Source organism: Protopterus annectens, chromosome 8.part0 (genome assembly GCF_019279795.1).
Source record: "Protopterus annectens isolate FY-2018-M chromosome 8.part0, PAN1.0, whole genome shotgun sequence".
In the NCBI taxonomy this organism is placed as follows: domain Eukaryota; kingdom Metazoa; phylum Chordata; order Ceratodontiformes; family Protopteridae; genus Protopterus; species Protopterus annectens.
Window position 1 is genome coordinate 1,798,685,954 of NC_056741.1, and position 27,785 is coordinate 1,798,713,738.

At 40.8% G+C, this 27,785-nt stretch overlaps 1 protein-coding gene across 2 annotated transcripts in view; it reads right to left on the minus strand.

Annotated features, from left to right (window-relative positions):
• The window catches only part of SLC38A7 (solute carrier family 38 member 7), a 456,284-nt gene that overhangs the window by 127,808 nt on the left and 300,691 nt on the right, over positions 1–27,785 (minus strand). For both annotated transcript variants that reach the window (XM_044081294.1, XM_044081293.1), the window contains exon 9: positions 8,325–8,472. In XM_044081294.1, the coding sequence (XP_043937229.1) occupies positions 8,325–8,472 (148 nt within the window). The remainder of the gene's footprint in view (positions 1–8,324; positions 8,473–27,785) is intronic.

A 27,785-nucleotide genomic window follows, 5' to 3' on the forward strand; every position in this document is an offset into this window, starting at 1 on the left:
AATATTTATTTTAACCACAACACAGCAAAGCGTTTATTATTTTTTTTTTAATCATTTATTTATAATGTCATTAATTATTTCATTGACAACCAGCCACGTATATATAAAGTGTGTTTTTAAATTAAACTATTATCTGATGAAGGTGGGGAGCTCTTCTCGAAAAAAGCCTTATTTTAAATAAAACTAGTGAAAATTACGTTTGTTGTTGGTGCAGATATCGTGTTTTGGAGTTCTGGTCTGACTAGCACTGTGCCACTCGGTGTTTTTCAACAAATACTTAAATCAGTTGGAATATAATTACGTAAAATATTATTCTTGCTATCAAGAACATTTAAATGTAAAGTTTTCCAATATGAATTATAATTAGGGTCAATCCAATTTAATATAATTTTAAATATTGAAGCTTTTACGCAAGTATCTATAACTGGAAAATGAATTCCCCCTAGAATCCAAGATCTTATATGATATGGAAAAGCTATTCTGGGTTTATGAGGAAACAGAGGAAATTTAAAAGAAGGTTATTTTCCTAATGTGTTGTTTATTTGCAAAAACAGATGGGGGTTGTATTATATATGATATTTTGGGGAAATAATTATTTTTATTAATTGAAGTCTATCTTCAAATGAAATAAGTTTTTCCCATTTAGAGACAAGATTTCTTTATTATATTTATGATATAACTGATAATTATTTGTGGAAGATAGTAGTTTGAAGTCTAGATATTCAAATGAGGTAACCTGTGAACAATGATGTGATCCAGATATGTAGAAGATTTTTTTATTATAAATTTAGATTTGGATAAAGTCCAGAAATAGACAAACATTTTTATTATAGCTCAAGAAGGGTTATTTGTGAATTGAAGAGTGTTAATAGAATACCATCAGCAAACAGTATGATGCTACAGGAATAAGTATTAGATACTTCTATACATTTAATGCTTTGCTTTTGTTGAATTAAACTGGCAAGAACTTCAATTGCTAAAACGAATATGAATGGAGAAAGAGGACAACCTTGTTTTGTGCCTTTAGTCAAATTAATATATTCAGAAATAAAAGGACCTATTTTTACATACACTAGACTGTTTTGATGAACATTCTTTAAAAGTGAAATAAAATCTATGGAGAAATTAAACAAATAATTCCAATTTGGAGAATCAAAGGCTTTTCAATATCAAGTCTAATAGAGCTTCTTTATTCATATTCAGAAAAATTTGTAAGAGTTCAAATACATCTAATGCAATAATATAGTTATATTAATTTAATATAATATAATTACATTAATAAACTGTATATATATATATATATATATATATATATATATATATATATATATATATATATATATATATATAGTTAATATAATAATGCTTGTCTTTGACATATGAAACCTATTTGATCCAAATTAATTTCTTGTGTTATGGGTTCTTTTATTCTGTCAGTAATGACGGGCATGAAAATCTTATAATCTTTATTTAAAAGTGAAATGGGCCTATGAGATGAACAAGTTTGTGAATTTTTGTTATCTTTTAATATCGGTGTTATTACAGAGTATTTCCATGAGGGAGGAATCTTATCTTTAGACTGAATTACAATAAGTGTTTTGTAAAAGAAGGATAAGATATGAAAAGGAAAAAGTTCATGTATTTCCAAAATTATCCCATCTATTCCTGAAGCTTGTTGGATTTTATTATTTTTTTTATTTTGTCTACACCTTCTCTGTAACTAATTGTTTGGTTTAGATTATCTTTTAAATTTGATGGTATTTCTTATCATCAAGACTGACAGAATTAAATGTTGAAATTGATGTATGAATACTAGAAATTATTTAGAGCAATGTAATGAAATCTATAAGTTCATAGGTAGATACTGGGCTATCTGCCTGAAGGCATATATTAGCTCAACCATGCGGTATTCACCGCCCCTTTGGTTAGTTCCCTAGGCCCCTGATCTAGCAGCTAGTACCCTTGGCCCCTATCTAGTAGAGCTGTTGGTATGATCCCTGGTGTGAACTTTCTGTTACCCATCCATTCATCAAGGTTCCTCTTGAAGAGTGATAGTGAGGGGTCTCTGCCTTATGTAGATCGGGACCTTGTTCCATAGCAAGGGAAGTCTTTGCGAAGGGAATCTATCCCTCCAGCATGTTCTATTCATTGTTGTGCTGAGGTTTATATCCCTAGAGCGTGTAGCTCGAGTGGATTTGGTTTTGCTAAGATGGAGCATGTTCAACAGTTCTGGGTTGGACATGGCTCTGTATGTTAGACAAAGATCGCCTCTGAGAAGGCGGTATGCAACAGAGAAAAGCCTTAGTTTTTTCAATCGTGCTGCATAGGGCAACTGTTTGAGGCCAGTAATCCTCTTAGTGAGGTACCTCTGTGGTCTCTCCAGCTGCTGGAGATGCCTAGCCAGGTACATTCCAATTGGTGCATTGTACTCAATAATGGGTCTGAAGAGGGAAACGTAGAGGGGCACCACAACATCCTTAGATCTTGATGTGAACCCTTTCATGATCAGATGGGTCACATAGAAGGAGTTTCTAACCACCTTGGCAACATGGTTATCAAAGGAAAGCTGACTATCTACTTGGGTCCCTAGGTCCAAGTCTCAAAGATTTCTGCAATGCCAGTGGCAGTTTTGTATCTTTCATTCCTAAGCTCTAAGATATTGTTGAATTTTGACTGAATCTTGACTCTCTATTTCTTGTATTTTAGATTTATTATTTTTAATGTTTTTAGATTTGGATGTAAGAAGACGATTTTGGATGTTTTGAAGTTCTGAGTCCCATTCATTAATTTTACACCAAATTATTTTTCCCCAAAAATATAGGCATTTAATGAGTCCCAAATCATAACTATATCTATGTCTGTTGTGTTACTGATTTGCAGAAATGGAATTAGTTCAGAAATCACCCAAGTTTTAAATTCCTTAAGTTTAGTTATATAAGCAGGTATTCTAGGGACAGGCTTTTAGAATTAGCTTGAAAATTTAGTATGAGAGCATCATGTTCAGAAATAGGACAAGGAGCTATAGTAAACTGTGATGTTGTGGAAATTAAGTCTTGTGAAATTAGTATTTGATTTATTCTAGTCTGTGTGCCATATTGATAGTCCTGATGAGAGAATAATAATGAGCTGGGATGTTTCATATTAAAAGTATGTTTTAAGTTGAGAGCGTCTATCCATTTTAATATATTTGCTGTTTCGGTTAATTTTAATTTCCATTTGTTAGTGGTATCAGACTATTCAAGTATGCAATTAAAATCCCCATCTATAACTAATCTAGCTTTATAAACAAAAATGTCCACACGCCAAGGGATAAATACCTTGTGGCCAGTAAATAAAAAATCAATAATAAAAATGAACAATGGCAGCGAGGTAACCAGGCACAACTCCTTCTGCTGTTTAAATAAGAACGTCTTTATTATAAAAATAAACAAAAGGTAAGCGCTTTCGCTAAAATAGCTTCATCAGACCTTCAAACAAATAGGAACTAAATGATACATTTATAATACTGGTCATGAACCCTTGACTCAAAATCATGTGATGTTACAATGTATCAAAGCATTTAAATAGCTCCACTGTTAAAAATGTACTTGTAAAGCTACCCAAAATCTTCACCTTGAAGTTAAACAGTATGACTGTATAATAAAAATGCACATCCAAATAACTGATGTCTCAACAAGTATATATACAGCATTAATGGTCATAAGAACATTGTTTATCTAAAGCGCTTCAAATATATGTCAAAATGACACATACTATCAAAGACCAAAACACAAATTCAACGTGTCGTTTTGGTCTTTGATGGTATGTGTCATTTTGACATTTTAATGTTTTTATATTTGAAGTGCTTTAGATAAATGTGCATAGCATAGCATATCCTGAGCTATTTGCAAAATTACTGTACATCTATATTGACAGCTGAACAGAGCAAGCTGTGCCCACTCTATTTAGGAATAAGAAACTCAAAAAACACCTGATGGAATCACAACAACAATCTGTTATACAACAAAAGAAAAAAATGTTGTCCAAGCATAGGAGGAACAAAGCCATACATATTACCCCGACTAATAGAAACAGGCAGTTAAGAGGGTTAATTAATACTTCAAAGGTTAAATTTGAAGGAAAAATAGCTTCTCAGGCAAAGGATAACCACAAGGCTTTCTACAGCTATGTCCATAATCTCAGGGGAAATGCACAACAATGCACAGAACTTATTATAAATAGCATTACCTACATTGAACTGGAGGCCCTTACCAAACTTTTGGCTCACAGGTTCAGCTCAAATTTCTCCCTCCACTACCCCTGATGGTCCAAAGGAAATACCCCACACAACAATCCCCCCAACCATTACTAGGGGACAGGTCATCAATGCACTTTCCAAGGCCAAAAACACTGCACTGATGGGCCCCAATAACATCTCGGGATGTTTAATAAATAGCATGAAACATGACCTCACTGGCCCACTTGAATCACTTTTCAGCTGGAGCATCAGTCAGGTTTTGTGCCTACAGCATGGTATATGGACAGATATTCCACTGCACAAGGGAAGTTCAACCACTGATCCGGGTAGCTACAGGCCACAAGTCTTCCCAGCTTCATATACAAAGCCATGGAGAAAAAGAATCATCATGAACATATTAAATGAGGTTGTAAGTAATCTGCAAATGATGGACCCATCACAGTCTGGCTTTGTTAAAGGAAGTTCATGCTTATTAAATCTAGTGGCCTTTTTTGAAAGGGTTTCCAAAGCACTGGATGAAGGCAAGCTTGCGCCCAGCTCACCTTGACCTGGCCAAGGCTTTTGATATAGTACCCCACTCAGGCATTACAGACAAGTTCACTAATTTAGGTAATAAACCCTTTTATTACCCACTGGACAGCCAAATGACTCCATGATGGGACCCAGGAGCTCAACACAGATAAGGTCATCCCTACCAAGAGGTCAGTCTCTAGCATATCCCTCCTGGGCCCACTCCTTTTTTGGAATCTATTTCTCTGAAATGGGAGCAAATGCTGAAGGTTTATGGCTAAGTTTGCAGATGATTGCAAGCTGGGGGTTATCATCAACTCCTCTGCTAACATAAGCATTTTCAAGATGGTCTATCTCTGACTAACAAATAGTGACAAAGCCATGATCAAACTTAATGCCAAGAAATATATAAACATACCCTTTGGGAGGGCAAACATCCTGGCTAGTTATTATACTGATAATACATCCCTAAGAGTTGACCCAGTGGTCAGGGATCTGGATATGCATGTAGACAGTAGCCTTACCTTTGACCACCATGTGGCCACAGTGGTGAGGAGACCCTTTTATGTTGCACAACTTATAAGTAAAGGCATGATATCTAGGTTCAAATAGGTCATTATCCCACTGCACTCTACCTTCACCAGACCAATCATGGAGTACAATGCTCCCCTCTGTATACACCTGACCAGGCATATGCAGCCACTAGTGCGACCTCAGAGGTTCCTTACAAAAAGAATATAAGGCATAACAAACCTGCCTTATGCAAAGCACCTTAAAGCCCTTTCCTTCTACTCAGTCTCCTGTAGATACTGAGGGGAGATCTATGTCTGGTTTACAAGGCATCCGCAAACCACACAATTATGAATCTCCTACATATTTGTAAGTCAAAGAGTACCAGAAATACAAAATCTAGGGACCTGAATTTTGGCTGAGACTTAAACAGAACATGCTAGAGAGACAGATAAGTGTTTCAGAGACTGCCCCTCCTATGTGAGGCTTAAGGGTGTGTTCTTTACGTAGCTTTAGTAACAAAACAAAAGCTTTACTCAGGCAGTGCGCCAAAACCTGAAGAATTATGACATTCCCCATTACATCATGTGCTTTACTTATCTGCAGCAGAATAATGGTAAAAGTCTCTTACCTCAACTGAATGGTTTCATTTCCCTGTGTGAAACAATTCTGAACTAAGGTTAAAGGGCAAAACTATGGAAGCCAGGAAAACACACATTCTGAATCCTCTCATTCCAGTACCATTCCCACCCAAATAGGATACTGCATTTACCTTACTGGGCAAGTCCCTTGAAAAAGCATTTGACTTAAATCTGCCAGCTTTTAAATGCTACACTGAAGACACGACCAAGAACTTACTCTAAGATTTCTTCTAAAAATAACACACTCCAGCCAGGCAAAAAAATCATTCATCTAAAATACTGTTCATATTTATCCACGCAACGTGTTATCCTCTTTCTTGAAAGTGTCTTCATATCAGCCCATGTGACTCCTTAACTAAAAACAAATATATTTACCAATTCTGATGTTGTTGTAACTTGGAGTTAGTGAAACACACCCATTAGAATGCAAAAGTCACCATTTCTTGATTATAAATGTACACCTTTGCTTTTCCACAATATCATAAATGATACAAGTACTTCTGTAAGAGGAATATATGACTTTAATGGGTCCCCACACTACCCACCAGTGTAGAATCCTTAGCAATCACACTGTTAAAGAAAAGGTGGATAGGACAGACATTTCCAAGGAAGTGACTGAACAAAATCCTCCATTAATTAAGCCCTGCTCCTACAGTGCAAATCCAAGAGGTAAAGCTTACTAAAGTTCGAGTTTCTATAACCAGGTGGCAGCTGCATATGTCAGTTCTAGATATATTTCATGAAACATACTCACTGGAAGCAACCATGCCTCTAGTGTAGCAACCACACTAGTCAAGGGCTTATCAGCCTGTTACTTGCAAAACACACAGTGAGAATCCAGCCACTTGAAAAGAGATGCCCTTAGCTACCAAGAAATTCCACCTAAAATGAGTAAAGGAAACAAGCCATACATGTGGATCTTTTTCAGACAGAAATGTAAATAGTGGCAAACATCCAGGGTGGGAACAAATAATTCCTCCCCATTCATAGCTTCTCAAAAGTGAGCAGACAGATTCAATATCGCCTCTTAAATGATAGCAGAAAGTGTGCCCTGGCTCTCAAACAAAACCCATTCCTGTAGGAAAACGAAAGCACAGAATTGCTCAACATCACACACACACACACACACACACACACACACACACACACACACACACACACACACACACACACACGCACACAGCTGTGTAATAACTAAAGAATGTGAAGCTGGTCATTTAAGAGATAAGCACTGGCCACTACACATGACAGTTAGGAATGTGGAATCAGGATAGCCATGATGTGTTGCTCTTTACATACAACTTAAAATTAAGTTAGCCACTACCCTGGTATGTTTTACAGCCAATACTCTATTATTGGAGACAAGTGTTCCAACACAGTATCAATGTATGAGGGACAGCCAATAAATGCATGTTTATCAAGTGTCAAGTAAAAAAAAAATAAAGAATAAAAAGTAAAAACAAAAAAAAAAAAAAAAAATTATTCAAATAAGAAAAGTAAATGTAGCAGCATCCCTTGCTATCTGTGGTTTTCAAAAAAGTCACATTTAGTGAGCACTGAATGGTGCGCACGCACACACACACACACACACACACACACACACACATGGTGAGAGAATGCATGTCTGAATGCTGGGGATTGCAGTGCACTGTATGAATCTTCATCTGATTACAGTAAAACATCTGATGTGTACACAGTCAAGAAAAAACACTAACCGTTAAGCATTTTTCTGTGTGCTACTCTGTGCGTGTGTGTGTGTGTGTGTGTGTGTGTGTGTGTGTGTGTGTGTGTGTGTGTGTGTGTGCACGCACACCCGTTTGAGTTTCTGCATGTGTGAGACACAGTCTGCCTTTACATTTCTTTATTTGTAGGTATACATCTATATATACGTGAGTGTGTATGTGTGTAGAAATTAAATACTTAGATAACATACTTTCTGAATGCAAAATACATCATCCAACAACAATTATATACCCATTAGTAACTATGAAATATTAGGCAGAGGAATCATTTTACCACAAAAATATAAAAAGATTACATAACAAAACAAATACAAAACAATTTAACAGATCACCTAACATTTTAAGTGTAGTAATGCCCTCCAAGTTGGGTGTTAAACAGAAATAAAGGACCATCAAGGAGTGTACAGATGGTCCACTATTTCCCAACCTGTTGAGCATTATTGCATGGCTTGCTTAACTAGTGATAAATGTGGGGGGATCTGCAGTGGTGTTTAGTGTGTTTATATATTAATTAAAAAAAAATGACCTGAGCAGAGTTCAGATGAAAGCCAGAAAAGTTAGCTACCGTCCAGATCGGCTTGATGAAAATGAAAAGATTAAAAAAAAGTTAAGTACAGCACACCACAGACACAGGCAGGAGGAACGGTATATTTTATTACACAGATTTACATGCAAAAAACATACCTGCCACAGAAGTGTAGAATGGGGTACGAGGTCAGTACACATATGATGATAAATGCCCGGGCAATAGCTACTGGAACATCTGTGGAAGGATAGGACAGAAGCACATCCTGGTCCACACTGGAGCCAAAGGTCAAGAAACCGCACACCCCTGAAATAAAAAGTGGGAAAAAAGCACAAAAGTAACTACTCTCAGTTGCTTACTTCCATGCCAGTAATGAAGCTAAACAGCTCCGTGTTTTTTTTTTTTTTTTAAATCAAGCATTTTTTTTTAAATCTGTAGAGGCTGGGAAGGAGCAGGAAATGACAACAGTGGAATAAGAAAGAAAAAAAGAGGGTCCTACTCGGGCATAAACAATCTATAAATTAATGCAGCATAGGCAATGGTTTCACGAGCAGCATGATATACACAGCAAATAAATATGGGATATTGAGTGTGAAATCCATGGCACATAGTCAACTCTACAAAATGAAAAATCTTTCTATGATTTTAAGTGTGCAACCTGCACACCATAGAGTTAGGTAACCGTTTATGTGACTCTAATAGAGTTTAACTCACAACTCACGTTATTCCTAACTCCAAATGTGCCTATCCTCTTCCACAAATGATGCACATATCAGAATACCCCAGCTTAGGAGAGTGAGATACTCTCTGGCACTGGGATCCCACACAATTTGAGGGCACCAAAACTACTTCTTGGTCCCAGACTAACCTCAGCATAGGAATTTTCCATATTGGGGGTCTGTCTTACCAGGATCCTAAACAGGTTTACTGAGGTTGCTAAAATTCTTTGACCCAAGCCTTTCTACAGGTCATGTCCACATCAGCACGGGGGGGCAGTAAATATGGTAACAGTGGCCCACAGCAAAGGTCAGGATTCTTAGAGTACATTTCAAATGCAGAATATGAAAAAAATGAAAATGTATTTTCCTCCATATAAAAGCCAATTGTGATAGTGAAGTAGTGGAATGTTGGAGGCAAATAAACCCTTATCCCCTGATATCCACTCCCCTGCATAAAGAGCAAGAAACCGGCTGGGATAGTGTTTACATTGCACAAATGTCAATAAATGCTCAATATGGAAGCCTGGCTGAAACTGTCAGTACAGAAAGCTTGATCACAAATGTCAGCAAATGGCATTCTCCAGGTATCCAATAAGCTCCCCTAGGTATAGAATATTCTCCACAGTTCGTTATTTAGTCTGATAATACTTATGGATGCAGTAAACCACAGCTCTTATTATGGGGTTGCTTCTAAGACATTCTATTATTTGAATAGGGTAACTGTATAACCAACACAGCCTCTCAGCAGTGCTCTATAGTGAATCCCCTTCCTGGCAGACAAACCTCTATTATCTGCATTTCATGCTCCAGCCGCAGCACTTTGTACGTACATAAAAAAATACAGAGAGTAACAGAGTAGAGAACTGAATACCTCCTTCATTCTTGCTTCAAGCCATAATTTCCATTGGAGTTCTGAGCTAAACTGCAGCTTAAGAGGAATATATGGTTTACTGGTAATCCATAAGCAATAAGCCATCCCATTAAGCTTGTATGGGACTATTCATGGTATCAAGCCACCAAATGATGGACAGGGTAGGGTCAAAATGACTTCCTGGTACTTCAGCTGCTCTACATACTACACCACTGGGAAGGTCACATGCCAATCCAGGTCCGGTGAACAGCTTATGCACAACACACAAGTTTGACACTGGATACCTAACCAAACGGCTGACAATATCTAGATCATCTAATAATTCCTGTCTCACAAGCTTTGGGACAGCCAACAAAATATCTGCAAAAAGATTAACATGGATACCAGCGTCCCACTCTCCTATCTAAGCTTATAAATAATCAGTGCGACTTGTACTGCTAAGGGCTCTTAAGCAAAAAAGAGGTGACAAAGGACACCATTACAATGCACCACAATATAGAGTAAACCTCTCTGCTGTCCAAGGACCTAGCCAAATAACAGCATGTACATCACAGTAAAGCTTGACCAGGAAGTTTACCATTTACAAAGGAAGTTAAACTGCTCCAAGATGGACAATAAGTACATGACTCCAGGAAAGTCTGTCAGACATTCCCTGTACAAGCACAAAGGGCAATCTGAGGTATCTCAGTACACAATAAAAGTCCCACTCCTGAAGTAAAACAGCTAATTCTGCTTATAACAAGTGCAAAGCTAAACAATAACTCATGAATTTTTAAATGTTTGAATAGGAACAGAGAAATTAAAAAATCTTCAGAAAAAATACTGGCAATCACAACCTTTCAGTTTTGCCCACATTCAAGCTAGCACTGGTAGCATATGTGATGCCCGTGCCCTGGTCCAGCAATCAAGGAGCCTCAACCCTCACCACTAACACCACTGAGGGGCATCTCATATAGGAGGAAAGGATAACAAGTACACACAGTAAAGTGCAATTTCCCTCAAGAGCACACACAGATCACAGTCAGTCCGGGGCTAGTCAATCCCTTGCTCTCCAGGTCCCCAATAAGACTCTCCACTGGCACAGCTATAGGGTCAAGATCTCAGCTTAGTGGGCAAGCTAAAACCTCTAGCACCCTCTCTGTCCAACCAGCGCTTCGTGTCCCTGCCCAAGTAGCTGACACACACACACACACACACACACACACACACACACACACACACACACACACACACACAAGCGCGGGTACTTTGAGAAGAGTTTATACAACCACACAGACACTCCTGGGGAAGGCTGGCACCGGTTCTCCAGCTGTGCCCCTTTTTCCCCAGACTATATGGTAGCACCAGCTGCCACCACCCACTAATATTTATCAGCTACTCAAAGGCCCTTAAAAGGGTGTCCAATTATTACTGTGTAACATTATCCAATTGGTAGTATAGCCCAGGGCTAAAGTTATTCGAGTGGCTTTGTACAATTTTACCCAAAGGCATGCAAGTACTCTAAAATAATCTCCAAAATTCTATCTAGCTAGGCTGGCAGCCTTCACCCATCTTCACCCAATCTTCACAGCATAGATGAATAAAAACTGTAAGGACAAGTTGACTGAGGTCTCATCAACAACTCAGTAGCCTAATTGAAATGTAGCAGAAAAGACAGGTGTAACCATCTTGGGAGACTTAAGTGGACAAAGACCATCTAATTCCCTCAAGAGACGTGACAACACAAACACTGTTCCTATGTTGGGCATACAGCCACCAATTTGTGAACAAAGTAGGCCTCATCACACATATATGTGTGTGTGCACCCACACAGTGAGGTGGCTCCTGTGGGGAATCCCACCATTCATTCTTCACCCAAGAGGAGAGAGCTAGGGCTTAACTTCATTGCTAGTATCCTGGCAAGGATACAAAACTCTCTCATGGCTGCTTGAATGGTGACCCTTCCAGAAGGCTCTTGCTTTCAAGCTGGAAATAACAAACATAGTGGAAAAGAAAGGAAGAGAGTTCCATTTGGGAAAAGCTTAATGATTAACAGGCATAAGTGCAAATGTGACCTACAAAAGGTAGGCACTGCTCATAAATGCCCCTGAATCTGCCTTAAGACTTTCCTCTGTAATCCAGCTCTGCAGCACACAGGGATAAAACCCTGAATATGGCTTAGACACTCAAGTTCAATTAACTGCTCAGACAACTGAAGTACTGGAAAATAGAGGATGGTCGTGCCCCTCATTGGAGGGAGGGTATGCACTTGGATGCATCTCATGACTAATTTCTAAAAGCAGCTGAGGACATGTGGGGTTGAGTTAAAGTCGGACTATTGCGTGTCTGTCTCTAGATGTTACAGGCAAGTACAAAGAAGTGAGGAACTTAGGGTATGTTAAAAATATATAGTTATTATTTATTTATTTTCATTTGTTTACCGGGTAGTGTCCACTAGACAAAAAGTCCTTTTTCAGTGGAGACCCAGGGAGAAAAGCTCCAATGAACAGTTATACAATATAAATAGAAGCATAAAAAGGTTACAAGTTACAAGAGATGCAATTATTACAAATAAAGCACCAGTGTGGCATGCATATCTAAACTAATGCTTGTACAAGTTACAAGAAATGCAGTTCTTATGCGTCTATATTATAAACCTGAAAGCTCTAAACAGCAAACACATGTACATCGACACAAAGAGCGATGTACAAGAACAGCGAAAAAAGAAGTTATGTACGCACCAAAACGTTCCATCTTAGTTCTACTTCATTTGTCTTCAACTTGTGGGTCCTCGGATCAGACACGGACGCCTTTTCCAGCTACTGCTCCGAGCTCCATGCTCCTACCCTTACCCATAATGCCCCTGTCTCCCCTTCTCCCTTCAGATCTAGTTTGTTGCCTAACAGGTAACAGATACCCGACCAAATAACACCTTATCCTCCAACACAAACATCGCAAATGAACTTTAGCCCTGACAGAACCAAAGATCCCAGCAATAATTGTCCGGTACAAAGGACATGTCATATCCCAAAGGATAATGTTAGGGGGAAGGAGTGGGTGGGGGACAGCTGAAGACAAATGAGGTAGAACTACTCAGATGGAACGTTATGATGAGTACATAACTTCTTTATATGAAGTAGTTTACTTCATTTGCTCTTCAACCTGTGGGACAGAGTCCCCAACTACCTAACTCTTGGGAGGCCCACATGGAAGGATATTCCGGAGCACCACAGAACCAAAGGATGCTCTACTTCTAGAGACGAAATCCAGCTTATAATGAGAAATAATGGTGCGAGATGAGGCTCAAGTAGCAGCCGAACAAATCTCATCCAAAGAGACACTAGACCAAATAGCTGCTGACGTAGCCATAAATCAGGTTGAATGCGCCATCACTCTTCCTGCAAGAGACAAACCTCTATATGAATGAGCCTGGCCAATGCATTGTGAAATCCAGAGAACAACAGTCACTTTTGAGACAGGTTTACCTAAGAAGGGCTTGACATAGGACACAAAAAGCTGATCAGACCTGTGGAAAAGTTTAGTCCTGTGCAGATAAAACCTCAACTGCCTGTGTACATCCATTAAATGTAATTTCTATTCCCCTTTGTTCTGGTAATTTGGAACAAATATTGGTAAATTAATAATCGGATTAATATTGACCTCCGAGGCTACCTTGGGAAGAAAGGCTGGGTTAGTGCGTAGTGACACTCTATGCTTGTGAAAGATCATGTAAGGGACTTTGACAGAAAGAGCTTGAAGCTCCGACACCCTTCTAGCCGATGTAATGGCAACCAAGAAGGCAGTTTTCCAGGTCAAAAATTGTAGAGCCACAGATGCCACAGGCTCAAAGGGAGGAGAAATCAATGTCTGCAACAACAATGTGAGGTCCCATGGAGGAATGGGGGTCTGAGAAGAAATGCACCATTGAGAAAGGTTTTACAAAGTTTAGAAGATGTCAGCGAAGACATGTCCACCCCAACATAAAAGGTAGAAATGGTGGCTAGTTGGACTTTCACCATTGAGGAACTAGCACCTTGATGAAAAATGCTAGTTAGAAAATCTAAAACCGCTGAAAGTGGTGGAGTGAAAGGGTCCAAAGACCTCTGAATGGCCCAAATAGAAAAACATTTCCACTTACTGTGATAAACTGTTCTGGTGGACGATTTATGAGCTGCCACCAGAATGGATTTAACAGGAGATGACAGACTAAGAGTCCTAATAATCATGGGAACCAGAGCAGCCAAGCAGTGAGCTTCAGACTGCCCAGATCTGGATGAGGCCGAGGGATGTGAAAGCAGATCCGGGACCAGATCCAAGGTTCATGGTGGACCAACTAGATGAGACTTGAGTACGGGAAAACCAATCCTGTCAAGGCCAAAATGGGGCAATAAGGATCACAGTGCTCCCCAGCCTTTGGGCTTTTGGCAGAAACTTCGACATGAGGGGAAGAGGAGGATATGCATAAAGAAGGTCGGGAGGCCAAGCATGAATCAGAGCAACTCTGAGGGCTTCCCCCAGCAGGGAGGTTCAGAGCAAAAAACTTGCTGCATTTCCCGTAGGAAGAAGATGCAAAGAGATTGCAGCAAGGATGACCCCACTCTAGGAAGATCTATTCCGCTACTGAAGGCTTCAGAGACCACTTGTAAGATATCAGGATAGATCTGTTGAGCCTGTTCGCTAAGATGTTGGACCGTCCCGGGATGTGCATTGCCACCAGAAAACAGTCAGTGGAGATCGCCCATTCCCACACTCTCATGGCCTCTCGACATAAGGGATAAGATCTAGTTCTCCCCTGTTTGTTGATATATCAGACCACTGATATGTTGTCCGTCTGAACTGCAATCTTTCCCAGAGGAAGATGAGCATGGAGGGCCTGCAAAGCAAGAAGAACCGCTCTCATCTCTAGAACACTGATGTGCAGATTAGTCTTGGAAGGGGACCACGTGCCTTGGACTGCAATGCCCTGCCCTGTCCACCCAAGAAGGGAGGTGTCCATGGTTCATTGTGGTTTGGGGTAAAGGAGGTTGAAAAGGATGTCCCTTGAGGAGATTCAGGGACTGAATCCACCACCAAAGGGAGTCGCTGCACGCTTTTGAAATTCTCACTGGAAAGGACAAGGGAAGGTCTAACAGTGACCACTGAACTGCCATGGGGAGAAGATTTATTGTGGCCACCATAGAACCTAAAGCACTTAACACTGCTTCGGCTGTTGGTAAATGGGTCTGAAAACTGTGTAAGATGTGTAACCTCAAGCTACATTATCTTGTCTGAGGTGAGGAACACCTTCGATTGTATTGTGTCCAACCATGCCCCAATGAATCTAGAATCTGAACAGGGTGAAGAGCAGACTTGTTCATACTGATTGTAATGATCAATTTGTTGGCTAACTGAAGGAAGGAGTCCCTGGCCTGACATAGTACATGCTCTAAGGGGGTGGTAAAGAGCCAATCATCCACAAACAGAAAGACCTGAATGCCCTGAAGCCTCAGATGAGCCGCTACTACTGCCATTACCTTGGTAAAACACCAGGGTGGGCTGTGGCGAGACAAAGGGGAGGGCTCAAAATTGGTAATGACTGGCTCCCAGCGGTAAGCAAAGAAACCTCTGGGAGCACCTGTGCATCTTGATGTGATAGTACACATCCTGGAAGTCGATTAAGCACATCCAGTCTCTGTCCTGTAGATAAGGCAGAATAGATTGAATCATGACCATCCGGAATTTTGTCTTGGTTACTGACAGGTTCATTTGGGACAGATCCAATATTGGTCTGAGTTCCCCCATCTTTTTTGGCACTAAAAAGAACCTGGAATAAACCCCAGATCTTGACTGGTCTGGGGGGACCGGCTGATGACCCATTTTTTCAGCATGGAGTCTGGATACAACTCGCAGCACCCATGATCTGTAGTGATGGACTCCCATGCTAGTGGGTGAAGCGACAGATGACCCCCGACTGCCTCCAGAAATGGACAGCCAGGCAACCCATCAGGGTTGCTGTCCGGGTTTATCCAAGAAAGGTTCTTGGGACCAGAAATTCCTAGGACCCCCTCTGCCTCTAGGGCAGCGTCTATCTTATCCCCCTCTGCCACTGGGGGAAGGCGAGTACTGAGCATCACTGGAAAATGCCTGAGACTTGCAGAACCACATCTTCTGGCCTCGCTGGTTCCTGGAAAAGGACCTTTGAGGCGGTGAGAAGTGGACCCTGATGGCAGACAGTGTCTTCCTGTCCTTCTCGCTCTGGACCAAAATCTGTCTGACTGTCTTCCCAAAAAGGGAAGAACCAAGATGCCTTGAAGGGCTCCGAGAATTGACATAAGCGGAGCCATGGGTGGCGCCAGATGGCAACGCCACCCGTGCAGCTCCCTCCATGGCATGGGAGAGCAAATGCATGGAGGTGTTGGCTACAGATTTTAGGTTAGCCATTCGTGCATCGAACGTCTTCCTGTCCTCTGCTGACATGGACCCTGGAATTGACTTTGTGACTTCCTTAACCAGATCTCTCTGGAGTCGAATAACGTGCAACATGTAGGTCAGCGCCCTCACACAGAAGGTCGCTGAAGCACAGACTCGCTTCCCACAATGATCCAATGTTCTCGACTCTCGGTTAGGCGGATGGACCATGAAACTCTCCTGGGCAAGTTCTTTCTTAGTGGCCACTGCCACCAGCATAGCATCTACAGAGGACCCCTTGTGCCAGTGTAATTTGTCTGCGGGAGGGCTTAAGACCTTGTCCGGGCACTTGGGTACTGGCTCTACAGTGTCCGGCTCCTTCCATGCCCTAGATGTTATAAATCCATGAGTGAATCGGCAGGAGGGGACACCCAAGAGGTAGATGGGCCCAAGACAAATGCCACCAGAAACACATACTCATCAGAGATTGGTTTTGGGGCAGACCACCCCCCTCTTTGCTGGTGGATCGCCATGATAGCTCCAAAGGAGACATCCTGGGCGGGTGATTTTGAGGAACCTTCCCCTTCAGCCAGGTCCGTGTCTTCTGTGAGGGACTCTGGAAGAGAGTCTAAGTGACTCCTTTTACACGTATGTATGCGGGGGGGGGGGGGGGACGACTCTCTGGGAAGGTCTCACAAGTGAACTGTTCCAAGGCCGGAACGTGCTGGGGTATTTCGGTTACCGGCTGTCCTTGAGAGATGGTCGGACCTGCACTCAAGCCCAGGGGGGTCTGGACGTAATCCGAAGATGAAATAGTCAAAGGCCTCGACCCTGTGAGAAGCATCTCCACCACATCGAATGCAGAGGGGGAACAGACCTCCTGGGCTGAACTAGTGGAAACCGCTCACCCCTGATCCGACTGGGGAGTCTGAGCTGAGGGGGGATGCTTCTCTCCAACAAGCTCAGAGCAGAGAGCACTCCCTTTGATCCAACCCTGAGGCTATGGGTCCGAGAGCTTGGATCCAACACACTCAGGGCACTGGCCGGCGTCGAGGTACAAGGTAACATCGGCACCAACCCCTTGATTCAGACTGTCCTCGGAAGGCGCCCGCTCCAGTGGGAGAAGGCCCTGGCAAGACCATCTGGATTAGAATGCGGATAAATCTCTGCATCATCTTGTCCATCGCCGCTTCAGATAGGCTCTAGGTAGAGCTGGAGGACGCCGCCAATGTGGGCCTGGAGAGCCAGTGGGGAGAAGGCCTCGGGGGTGACTGGCTAACTAGAACCTCGGGCTCAGGGGAGAATCTTAGGCACCTGAGCCGAGGTGAAACAGGCCTGGAAAAAGGCTTAGCCTTCGGCGGGGGGCCAGCCTCCGATGAGCGGTCAGGGGAGCACTTGCGAGGCTGGTCCTTCTTGACCTTATCCCCTTCCTTGGGCCTCTTGGTGGGAGGGTGAGTCCCAGAGGCTGAGGAAGGGGAAGACGAAGCAGCAGCCGCTGCTTTCTTACCGGCCCAGCAATGGAGGGCAACAGGCCCTTGACAATCAGCCTGTCCTGCCTGTCCTTAAGTGCTCTGGGGTTAATCCCAGAGCAAATAGGACAGGGGGACTGGAGGTGAGCCACCCCCAAACAAACCACACACAGATTGTGGCCATCCGCCGGGGAAAGCTTATAGGCTTTGGGGCGTCTGTCATGCCTTAGCTGGTTCAAAGTAAAACACACACACACACACACACACACACACACACACACACACACACAGACACACACAGACACACAGACAGACACACAGACACACACACACAGACAGACACACACAGACAGACACACACAGACAGACACACACAGACAGACACACACACACAACCATGAGGAAAGAGAAGAGGGAGGAAGACAGAAAAGCCTACAAGAAACGAGCTATGATGAACCCCGTGAAGGTATAGAAAAGGTCAGGAGCAAAAAGGATAGTTAGAAAAGTCCAAAAAGTTAAAATTTACTATTTAAACAGCAACACTACCACAATAGAGCTCAGACCACACTGCTTCCTCTCGAGATCTGGGGGAAGAGACAGGGGCATTATGGGTAAGGGGAGGAGCATGAAGCTCTGAGCTGTAGCTGGAGAATGTGGCTGTGTTGGATTGGATATGGATCAGAGGACCCACAAGTTGAAGAGCAAATGAAGTAAACTACTTCAGATCACGTATTCAGCGAAATTCAAGACACCAAAATTGTTTGTTTAACCAACAGCGCCATGCAGGTATACTGAAATTAACTAAATAAACGTAAAATAACACACATTTCTGGGGGGGCAAGCCCCCCTGCACCCCCCCACATCCCTGTTACTTAAATATACCAACTCAGTGATTGCACTGCAGTGGGGAAAAGGATATATTTCCTTATCCCTAGGATCATGCTGCTGGCTAAACAAATACGTTCCGTGTTTTCACTTTCGCTGAATATGTGTTTCGCTGTTACTGTACATCGCTCTTTGTGTGTCGATGTACGTGTTTGCTGTTTAGAGCTTTTGGATTTATAATATAGAACCAGTTTTTACAAATAAGGCAGTAAGAAAACCTGGTGAATAGCATAACGCATAGGATAAAATAAAAATTAAAAGACAGTAAAAACACTGTTATAACATTTAGCAATTTACAATACTTTTGTTAAACTGGTGTGCCTACTTCAAATGTTTGAGAGCTGTGGTCAGAGTAGTAGGTGAAAAAAAGGGGGTATATGTTAGTCTGGAGCAGAGCATGGACATAGCCAATGGGATAGGAGATATAGCCTTAGTTCTCGCTTAAAGTCTTTTGTATGTTCAACTGACAGAATTTGTTGAGGGAGCGAGTTCCAGATCTTTGTAATTTTGTGGCAGTATAAGGAGTCACCATGACAGTTAGGAGATTTATTTACCTTAAGCAGGACTTTGTCAGCTGACCTAAGAGAGTTAAGGTTTTTGTAAGATTGGACAAGGTTAGTTAGGGTTGGGCAGTGACCAGGTTTATACAATACTGTGTGGGTTATTGACAATTGGTTTAGGATGAGTAAGTTTGGGAATTCTAACCAATTTAATTGTTTAAGGGCAGTACAGTGATGCGTTTCTCTGGGGTAGGTTAGTTGCAAATTTGGCTATCTTGTTACAGCAGGATTCAAGGTTGTTTACTTCAGTTTTACGAAGGTTTGTAAATATTTAGGAACAATAGAGAAGTGAGGATAGCAAGTGGGTTCTTGCTGTGGGTGTGTCTAGCATGGTTTGAGAGATGAGATTTTGCTCTGTAGAGCGTACCTAGTTTAATATGGACTTTAACAGTCTGTGCTATATGTTTATCAAATTTCAATCCATTATCTATGGTAACACCAAGAAGTTTAGTGTGTTCAACAGGTTCTATTTTAGTGCAATTTGAGGAGAAAATAGATATTGGATGGCTAGTGGCAAGTGAGGAAAGATCTAAAAGGACCATCAGCTTTGTTTTATTGGGAATTAGTATAAGTTGATGGGTTTCTAGATATTTTTCAATGTTGGAAAGGGCAGTCTGGGTCTTTTCTTGAAGTGTTTCTATTGTTGGTGCGGAGCAGATAAGTGAGGATTCATCTGCATATTGAATTATTTTGGTAGGACTAGCAGTTGTTGCAAGGTCATTGGTAAAGATTGTAAAGAGTAGTGGTCCTATAATTGATCCTTGGGGTACTCCTACAGTACTCCTACAGAGGATAGACAGACACCCTTCATAAGGGATAACCAGCAATAACCTGCTCACTAGCCCACAGGAAATTTAATTCAGATGAAAGGAGTACTTCCAGCAACCTCTGAATGAATAAAACCCCTCAGAAGCTGTATTGCCCCAGACACAACTTATGATGAAAGAGGAAGAAGAGCCCTAGAAGACGTAAGAACAGCAATAAAGAAAATGAAGTCAGGGAAAGGAGTAGGCTCAAATGGGGTCACAGCAGATATGATCAACATGTTGGGTGAGATAGGGGAGAAATGGCTTCTGAGGGTACTCAAAGTGTAAGAGAAAGGCGTATCCCAGATGACTGGTGAATAAGCACTAGTGCCACTGTACAAAAACAACTGTGGGCAGTGCAGAGGTATCAAAGTCCTGGCACACTGCATGAAAGTTTGGTGATTTACAAATGAATATACAGAGTAGTAGAAATCAAGACAGGAGATGAGCAGTTTGGATTCAGATCAGGATGCAGCACAACTGACCCCATGTTTACGGTGAAACTGTTGAGAAGAAGCTAAAGATAAGGAAGAGTCCAATTGGACATTCCTAGTCTTGAAGAAAGCATATACCAAGGTCCCAAGGAAGCTGATTTGGGCAGCCCTGCAGTGGCTTGAAGACCCAAAAACATCTGTAGATTTAGTTTAGGCTATGTACAAGGACCCAATGAATCAAGTATGAATAGTGTTCAGACTCACAGATGGGTTCCCAGTGAGAGTGGGTGTGCATCAGGCTTCAGCTCTGAGCCAACTAAAACTCATACTAGTGATGGATTACATTAGCAAATAGGTCGGGGGAAGCAGATCAACAAAGCTGCTGCATGCAGACAATGTGGCCATTACAGTCAGACTGAACAAGGACTTCAGCAAAAGATAAGGGAATGGAATGCAAAACAGAAGGGACATGGAATAAAACTGACTACAGATAAGACCAGCTGTAATGGTAGTAAACGGTGGAGTTCAGAAGTAGCAGAGCAATAAGACACAGAAGGAAAACAGTGAAGCAGAATAAAAGCTTTACATATCTGGGAGGGGTGGTTGAGGAGAAGGGAAGTGTGAATGAGGGGGTCAAAGCTAGAATCAGTGGGTCTGCAGCCAAATGGGGCAGATTGCCAGGGAATGTGTATAGCAGAAGAATGCCAAAGAAGTTGAAAAGTAAGATGTACAAAACAATAGTGTTACCAGTACTTTTTTATGTTACAGAAACCTGAGCAGTAAAGGCAAAACAGTGAGGGAAGCTATAAGTGATGGAAATGGGTGGCAGGATGCACACTGTGGGACAGATGAAGAACTGAAGGCATAACAGCAGAGGCCAAAGAAGTTTCAATTGCAGAGAATGTTAGAGAGCAGATTACAGTGATATAGGCACATATGCAGAAAAGCAGAAGACAATCTGATGAAGAAGATTTGGGACAGACAGAAAGAAGGCAAGAGGAAACGAGGGAATCCAGCAGAGAGAGATGGATGGATTGTGTGACAGAATACCTACGACAAGCATGACTTTCAAAGAAGGACAGTGGCATGAATTGAGAGAGATGGCGACATCTGACATGAAACTCTGATCCCACGTAGAAAATGGGAAGAAAAAAGGGTTGATGATGATGAAGCTGTCCAATATAGAATGGACAACAAAAATTTGGAACAGATTAATTTCTTATAGCAAACTTTGAAAAGTATCAGTTAACTACCAAAATAGCATGTCCCTGAAATAGCTTTAAAAAAATTTTAGACATGAAAGGTGTAGCTCGATAACTGCACCATATCAGGCAATATATATTTTCTCTATATTTTACACCAAGTTAAATACCAGGCATAACTAATAGGATAAAGAGAATGAAAAAGTTTTGAGGATATTAAACTAAACAAAATATTAATGAAAATGAAGAACTTGCAGACCACCACACACTCTACAAGCAGCTAATTTGCTGTAAGATATCCATCCTACCTTTTGCAGGGAACCACATGACATTTGAGATGTCTTTATACACACACAAAAAGAATTTTGTTGACAAGTGTCAAGAAGAAGAGTGTACATAAATGAATAGCTGGGTGAAAATGTAAATTTTAATTATTTTACTTTAGAAATCAGAAAATGAAGATTTTTTTTCCACCTCAGATAAGTCTTGAGTTAATGACCAAGTTTTACAATTATTATCTATATTATACTTAAAATGATTCTGATAACATGCAATTCCTAATTATTATGGTGACACAGTTTAATCGCAAACAGATCAAATTGAATGATATGGCAACAATTACCAAACTTGAAACTTTCAAGTAAGTAGGAAAAAAGTATTAAGAGAGGATAAGCATTTTGCAAGTACTGAAAGTAAATAATGTCATCAGCAAAGGCTGCAAACTGAAGATTTATACCATTAAAGACAGGCTAACAAATGGAAGAGGTTGAAAAAATGAAGTAAGGGTTCAATATACACCTTAAAGTATATTGTCACAGTTTAACACTGCACCATGGCATCTGGTGAGTTACTGAAACCACGGCCTAAATACATTTTCCTCAGCAACATCATGTAAGACAGTGGTCCATAGAGTTTAATGGATGCATCTAAGTGCATGCACACTTTCATTAAATTCTATGGATGGATTTCGCATTTTCCGAGTTGATGTCACTGAGGTTAAAGACCACAATTAAACCTCAATGGCATAAGCTCAGGGAAAAAGAATTTCACAAGAAGTATTTTTCCTTAAAGAAACATAAAATAAATTCACCAATGGCTAAAAAGCTTGATATGCATGTTAAGCACCACATAATTTGGTACAAAAGGTTAAGTCATGCAAATGTGACAAGAGACTTTAAACAAATAGTGAGAAAGACAGCAGCCTTGTCTATGCCATTTTATGATCAGAACAGATTTTGAAAATATGCCACTTAAGAGGAAACAAGTTAAAAGATTAGAAGAAATAATGTATATTAACTTGACAAATGATTCCTGAAAATGTAACTTCTGTAACAGTGAAGAGGAATGTAAAACTTACATGATCAAAGCCTTAGCAGCATCTAAAACTAATGCAAAACTGGGATCCTGATGAATGTCTTTTATTAAGAAGAGCATTGTTTAGCAAGATTGTCTGATCAGAGGACTGATACACACACAAAAATGTTAAAACTTGTTTTAATATGTTTGATAATGGAGGTAAACATTTTCAAGTGTGAGTTAATTAATGTTACTGAACAATAATTATTCATGTTTAAGTATTCCATACTCAGTTGAAATAAAAACAATCAGTTTTGGCATGGTTAAGGTACACATGTAAAATGCCTCTCTTCTTCAGAAAGGTACAGAAGTTGAACATTTAATAACAGCTTGTAACGTATTATAAAAATCAGCAGTTAAACCATCAGGGGTGGGGGCTTTATGAGGTTTGAGTGATCCAATACTATCCTGTAGCTCTTGTAAATGCAATGGAGAATTAGTAATGCAGAATGTTTAGCTGAAGCTTTAGACTCTAAACAGGACTGAATGTTGTATTCCTTGGAAGCAGTACAGGTAAACCTATAAAAGAATACAAATCCAAAAAGGTTTGTAAAATCATCATTATCATTATTAGTTCTTTGTCACCAATGGTCAAAGCCTGAATTGTAGTAGCTTTTTCTGTACCTGCATTAAAGATGCCAAGAAATGAATGCCATTTGGACCCATTGACTGTTAACTTGGTCTCAAATCTAAAGCCAGTATGCATTTAATCATCATCACAATTCTTTTAGCTGTTTGCATAAGTCTGGAACAAAATTTGTCACAAGCTCAGACTCAATTTATCTTACTTATTTAAAAGCTCAATCTGCTATTGTATTTTTGCCTCCTGCAACTGACCATCAATGAAGCCCAGTGTATCTCCTTGATTGTTGGGTCAACCTACCGCCTACCTGGCCTTCTCTCCAGAATAGCACCGATAAAGGATGGGGACATTGAGAAGATCAATACATCCCCAGATTCACATCATACTGCTTCTGGAAGTGATTTACCTATTAACGTTCCTGTGTGTGCAGAATTGTAGTGGGGCACACAATGAGTGGAATATGCCAATTTGCTCCTCACTTCTGCAAAGAGCTTACAATGATAACATTTATCCCTGTATGCCAAGATGCTGGCTACTATTCTACACTTTTTAAGAATGACACTTGTGCTACTCGGTACTCCATAGGTCAGCTTTTAATGATTCCAGCTGGTATATCAAGGTGTTGATGGGAAGTAGATATCTTAATTAAAAATTAAGTTGCGCTTCACAAACCAAATGGCTTTAGGATTTACTAGTGAATTGGCACTCAAGGACTAATTGGTATTTTTTAATTGGATTTAAAGGTACACTAGGGTCTACACAGATCTGTATTTCAGAATGATCTGAAACTCGTCTTACTTGGCTATTATAGTCAATTATAATGGGGCAGAAGAAAAGATACTCTAAATATGGAATCACCAAACTGGATTAAACAGTTAAACAAGTTTCTCTCTGTTTAAAAGGCTTCACAATAACACTCACTACAAACTGGTTTAAAAAAATAAAATACTTTTCAGTCTGGCGATTCTTTATTTGGAGTGTCTTTGCTTCTGACTGATTTCTGTGAGTGGTAGCATGGTTGCTTTTTCAATTATAATGGGACTAAGAAAATCTGAGATTAAAACTAACTTTTTTCCAGGTCACTATGAATACTACAGAAATAAGGAAACTGTGAGCTATTTAGGGAAAAGTAAAAAAGGCTCAAGTAAACTATGAGCTTCCATTATGTCTAAAACAGCCATGGAAACATTTGATTTCAATATTTTTGCATCCAATTTTCTGTCTTTCATATTATTTGTAACTGTGCTTTCACCACCCACAATTAGAAAATGATTCATAAATCTTAAAGTGTAATGACTGATCTTAAGAAGTCTAGTTGGTTCAAAAAGAAGCTTTTGTATTCAGGAGGACTGGTCTGTCCACACGAGGGTATCTTATAGTAATAAAGCCAAGTTTCTCATGTACGTCAACCCTGGACAACACAAGTCTGCTGATCTCTTGACTAGAATAGATACATGTAGCTCATTTTTAAGGTTATCTCCTGCTATAATAGATGCTAGTTATTTTTTTTTATAAACTGCTTATCACTGACTAACGCCTCAGTCTCCTGGATCATAGCAATATTAGAATTATAATAAACACAAAAAAGCTTTCTGTTATGATGGGCATTAATACTCTAAGGGACCAAGATAAAACGTTATTATAATTCTGCATTTTAAGAAGGTATAACTTATAACAACCATGCAACGGTAACAACTGTAGGAATAAAACTCATGGCATAAAGCCATCATGATGGACCAGCTAAGCTCAAACCCACAACAACACTGGACCAACTCTGTATCCACCACAGGCTTAAACCTTATCCTATATGTTCAAAAGTGGTTCGAAACAGAATACCTCCACAACAGGAAACGCAGTGCTCCAGACCAGTCGGCCTTTAAAAATATTCTTCTATAATGCTCTTCTGTGTGGCAAAACCTCAGACTGAGTTTGGTGCCAGCTAGTGAAGCTAGCCTTCAAAGAAGTCAATTAACATAAATGGCAATTTTCCTTCAGGTTCTACAAAGTGGGAAACTGAAAGTGGGACAGAGGGTGGGCTGTCATACTAGACAGTTGCAGGATGATCTGCATAGAATACAATTTGGATGGAGTGCCTCAAAGTCCAAATTTTGTCTACAGAAAGGGACACTATGGTGGTAGCTATATCTAGATGATACCCAATGAATTGAATGATCCAAGTTTGTTTAATAATGGACTTTTAGCAGTTTATGGTTATGCCCAAGGACAGACAGACAGATGCTGCAAATAGTCTTTGGCATTAACCAGCAATTTTCTTGTTGAGGCAGCTATGAGCAAGTCACCTAGATATAGGACTAACCTGGATCCCTTGTAACCACAAGTGTGTTGTTACAAAGATACACTTGATAAAACACCTGGGGAAGATGTTGGGATACTGAAAGGAAGGGTCCTGAACCAGAAGTGACTGGCTCCCAAGAAGAAGCAAAGGAATCTCCATGATACTTTAACTATTCTGATGTGGAGACAGGCATCTTGGAGATCTATACATAACATGCAATCATTTGCAAGTAGACAAGGAAAATCAAAAATGACTAAACTGTGACCATCCTAAACTGAGTCTTCACATAATTGTTTTGATGACAGAGATCCAGAATGGGTTGGAGGTCACTGTTTTTCTTTGGAACCAAAAATAATGTTCAGTAAAATCCTGACCTTGTCTGATAATGATGTGGCTTCTAGGATGGCTCTTTTTAGGTCAAAAAGAAAACTACTCTTTCAGCCACCTTTTAGTCGGTGGGGTGGTATAACTGGAGTGACTGTTAATTTGGGGGGGACTGGAAAAGGTTAACACTACAACCTCCATATATTACCATTTTTACCCATTTCTTCTGCGTGACAGCCATCTAAGCATTAGAGTAGAGGGATAAATGACCCCTGACTGCCTCTGGTGGGGGGGATGGTGAAGCTCCATGTCAGAGAAGGGCCCAGGATACCCCTGGTTCTTTGGACCCCCCTTGATCACTGGGCCTGTACTCATTGAAGGGGCCACCTTTGTCTCAGCCACCCCTGTTAGAAGCGGAATCAAATAACTGATGGTTGGCTTTTCTAAACCACAGTGATTTGAGATCCTTTTAGTTCCTGTTGTATGACCTTTACAGGTCTCAGATTTACCTCTTACTACAGATACCATTCTTCTATCCTGTTCACACTTCTAAATTTTCTCATTAATGGAAGGACCAAACAATGATGATCTATCATGGGGAATCAGTAAGGGGAGCCTTAAAGTCATCTGCAAAACCACAGCCAGGGCTGATGTCTCATTGTAATGCCTGCTCTCGCAGGCTATACTGCTTCATCAGCTGCATTATGCATGAGCCACATGAACAGGTTGGTAATATTTAGCATTCTGTTCAGTTTAGTTTGACCGTTTCCTGAAGTCACATGCAAGGAGTCTTCTCAGAGTGATAAGAGCCTACTGCACGGAAATCCTCAGGAAGCAATTCATATGAGTGGTGTAGTTTAAGACCCTAAGTGTGAATGTCTTTAAAGCATATGCCCACTTTCCAAATCTGTCCATTGCCTTGGATCCCTTGGGAGGACAGAAGTAGTTGTATCCTCAATGAGCTCTTTCTTAGTAGCTGCTGCCACAATAATGGAATCAACCAAGGAAAGTACAGTTTTGTACCTACCATAAATGTAGATGTTCGAGTGTATTCACTGCTGCAGTCATTACACTTGGGTTATCCTGCCAGGCGTCTCCGTAGTCGGCCAGAGTTCCAAAGTCTTGGTCCGGCGTCGGTTGCTGTCGCTTCTTCCCTGACGTCAGTGCACCAGGGGTATATATGATGCAACCAACGCCATTTTCTTCAGTTTTTCTTGCCCCAGATGTCAGGTGCCCCCAAATAGGTAGGCAATACATTTTGGAAATAAAACATACATAAAAAATAAAAACAATACCTTCAGTTACAAGCAAATACACCACATAGGTTGTATAGGGTAGAAAGGTATAGATAAGTCCCAGCTAAGAAAGAGGGGATGGAGGGAGGGTAACCTGGACTGCAGCAGTGAGTACACTCTAACATCTACATTTATGGTAGGTACAAAACTGTACTATGTTCATCGTGTTTCACTGCTGCAGTCATTACACTTGGGTTGAATCCCAACGCTGAGTTTGGGTGGCTGGGTCTATAAAGGATTCTGTGTGGCTATGAGGTCCTGCAGCACTGCAGTGGCAAAGCCAGCTCTGGATTTAGAGTAAAGAGGCAAGTGGTAATGCTTGGTAAAGGTATGCACTGAACTCCAAGTTGCAGCTTCCAAAATATCCTTGGTAGGTACTCCTCTGAGGTAGGCAGTTGAAGTGGCTGTTGCCCTGGTGGAATGTGGCCTAATGTTGCTAGGTACAGTTTTTCC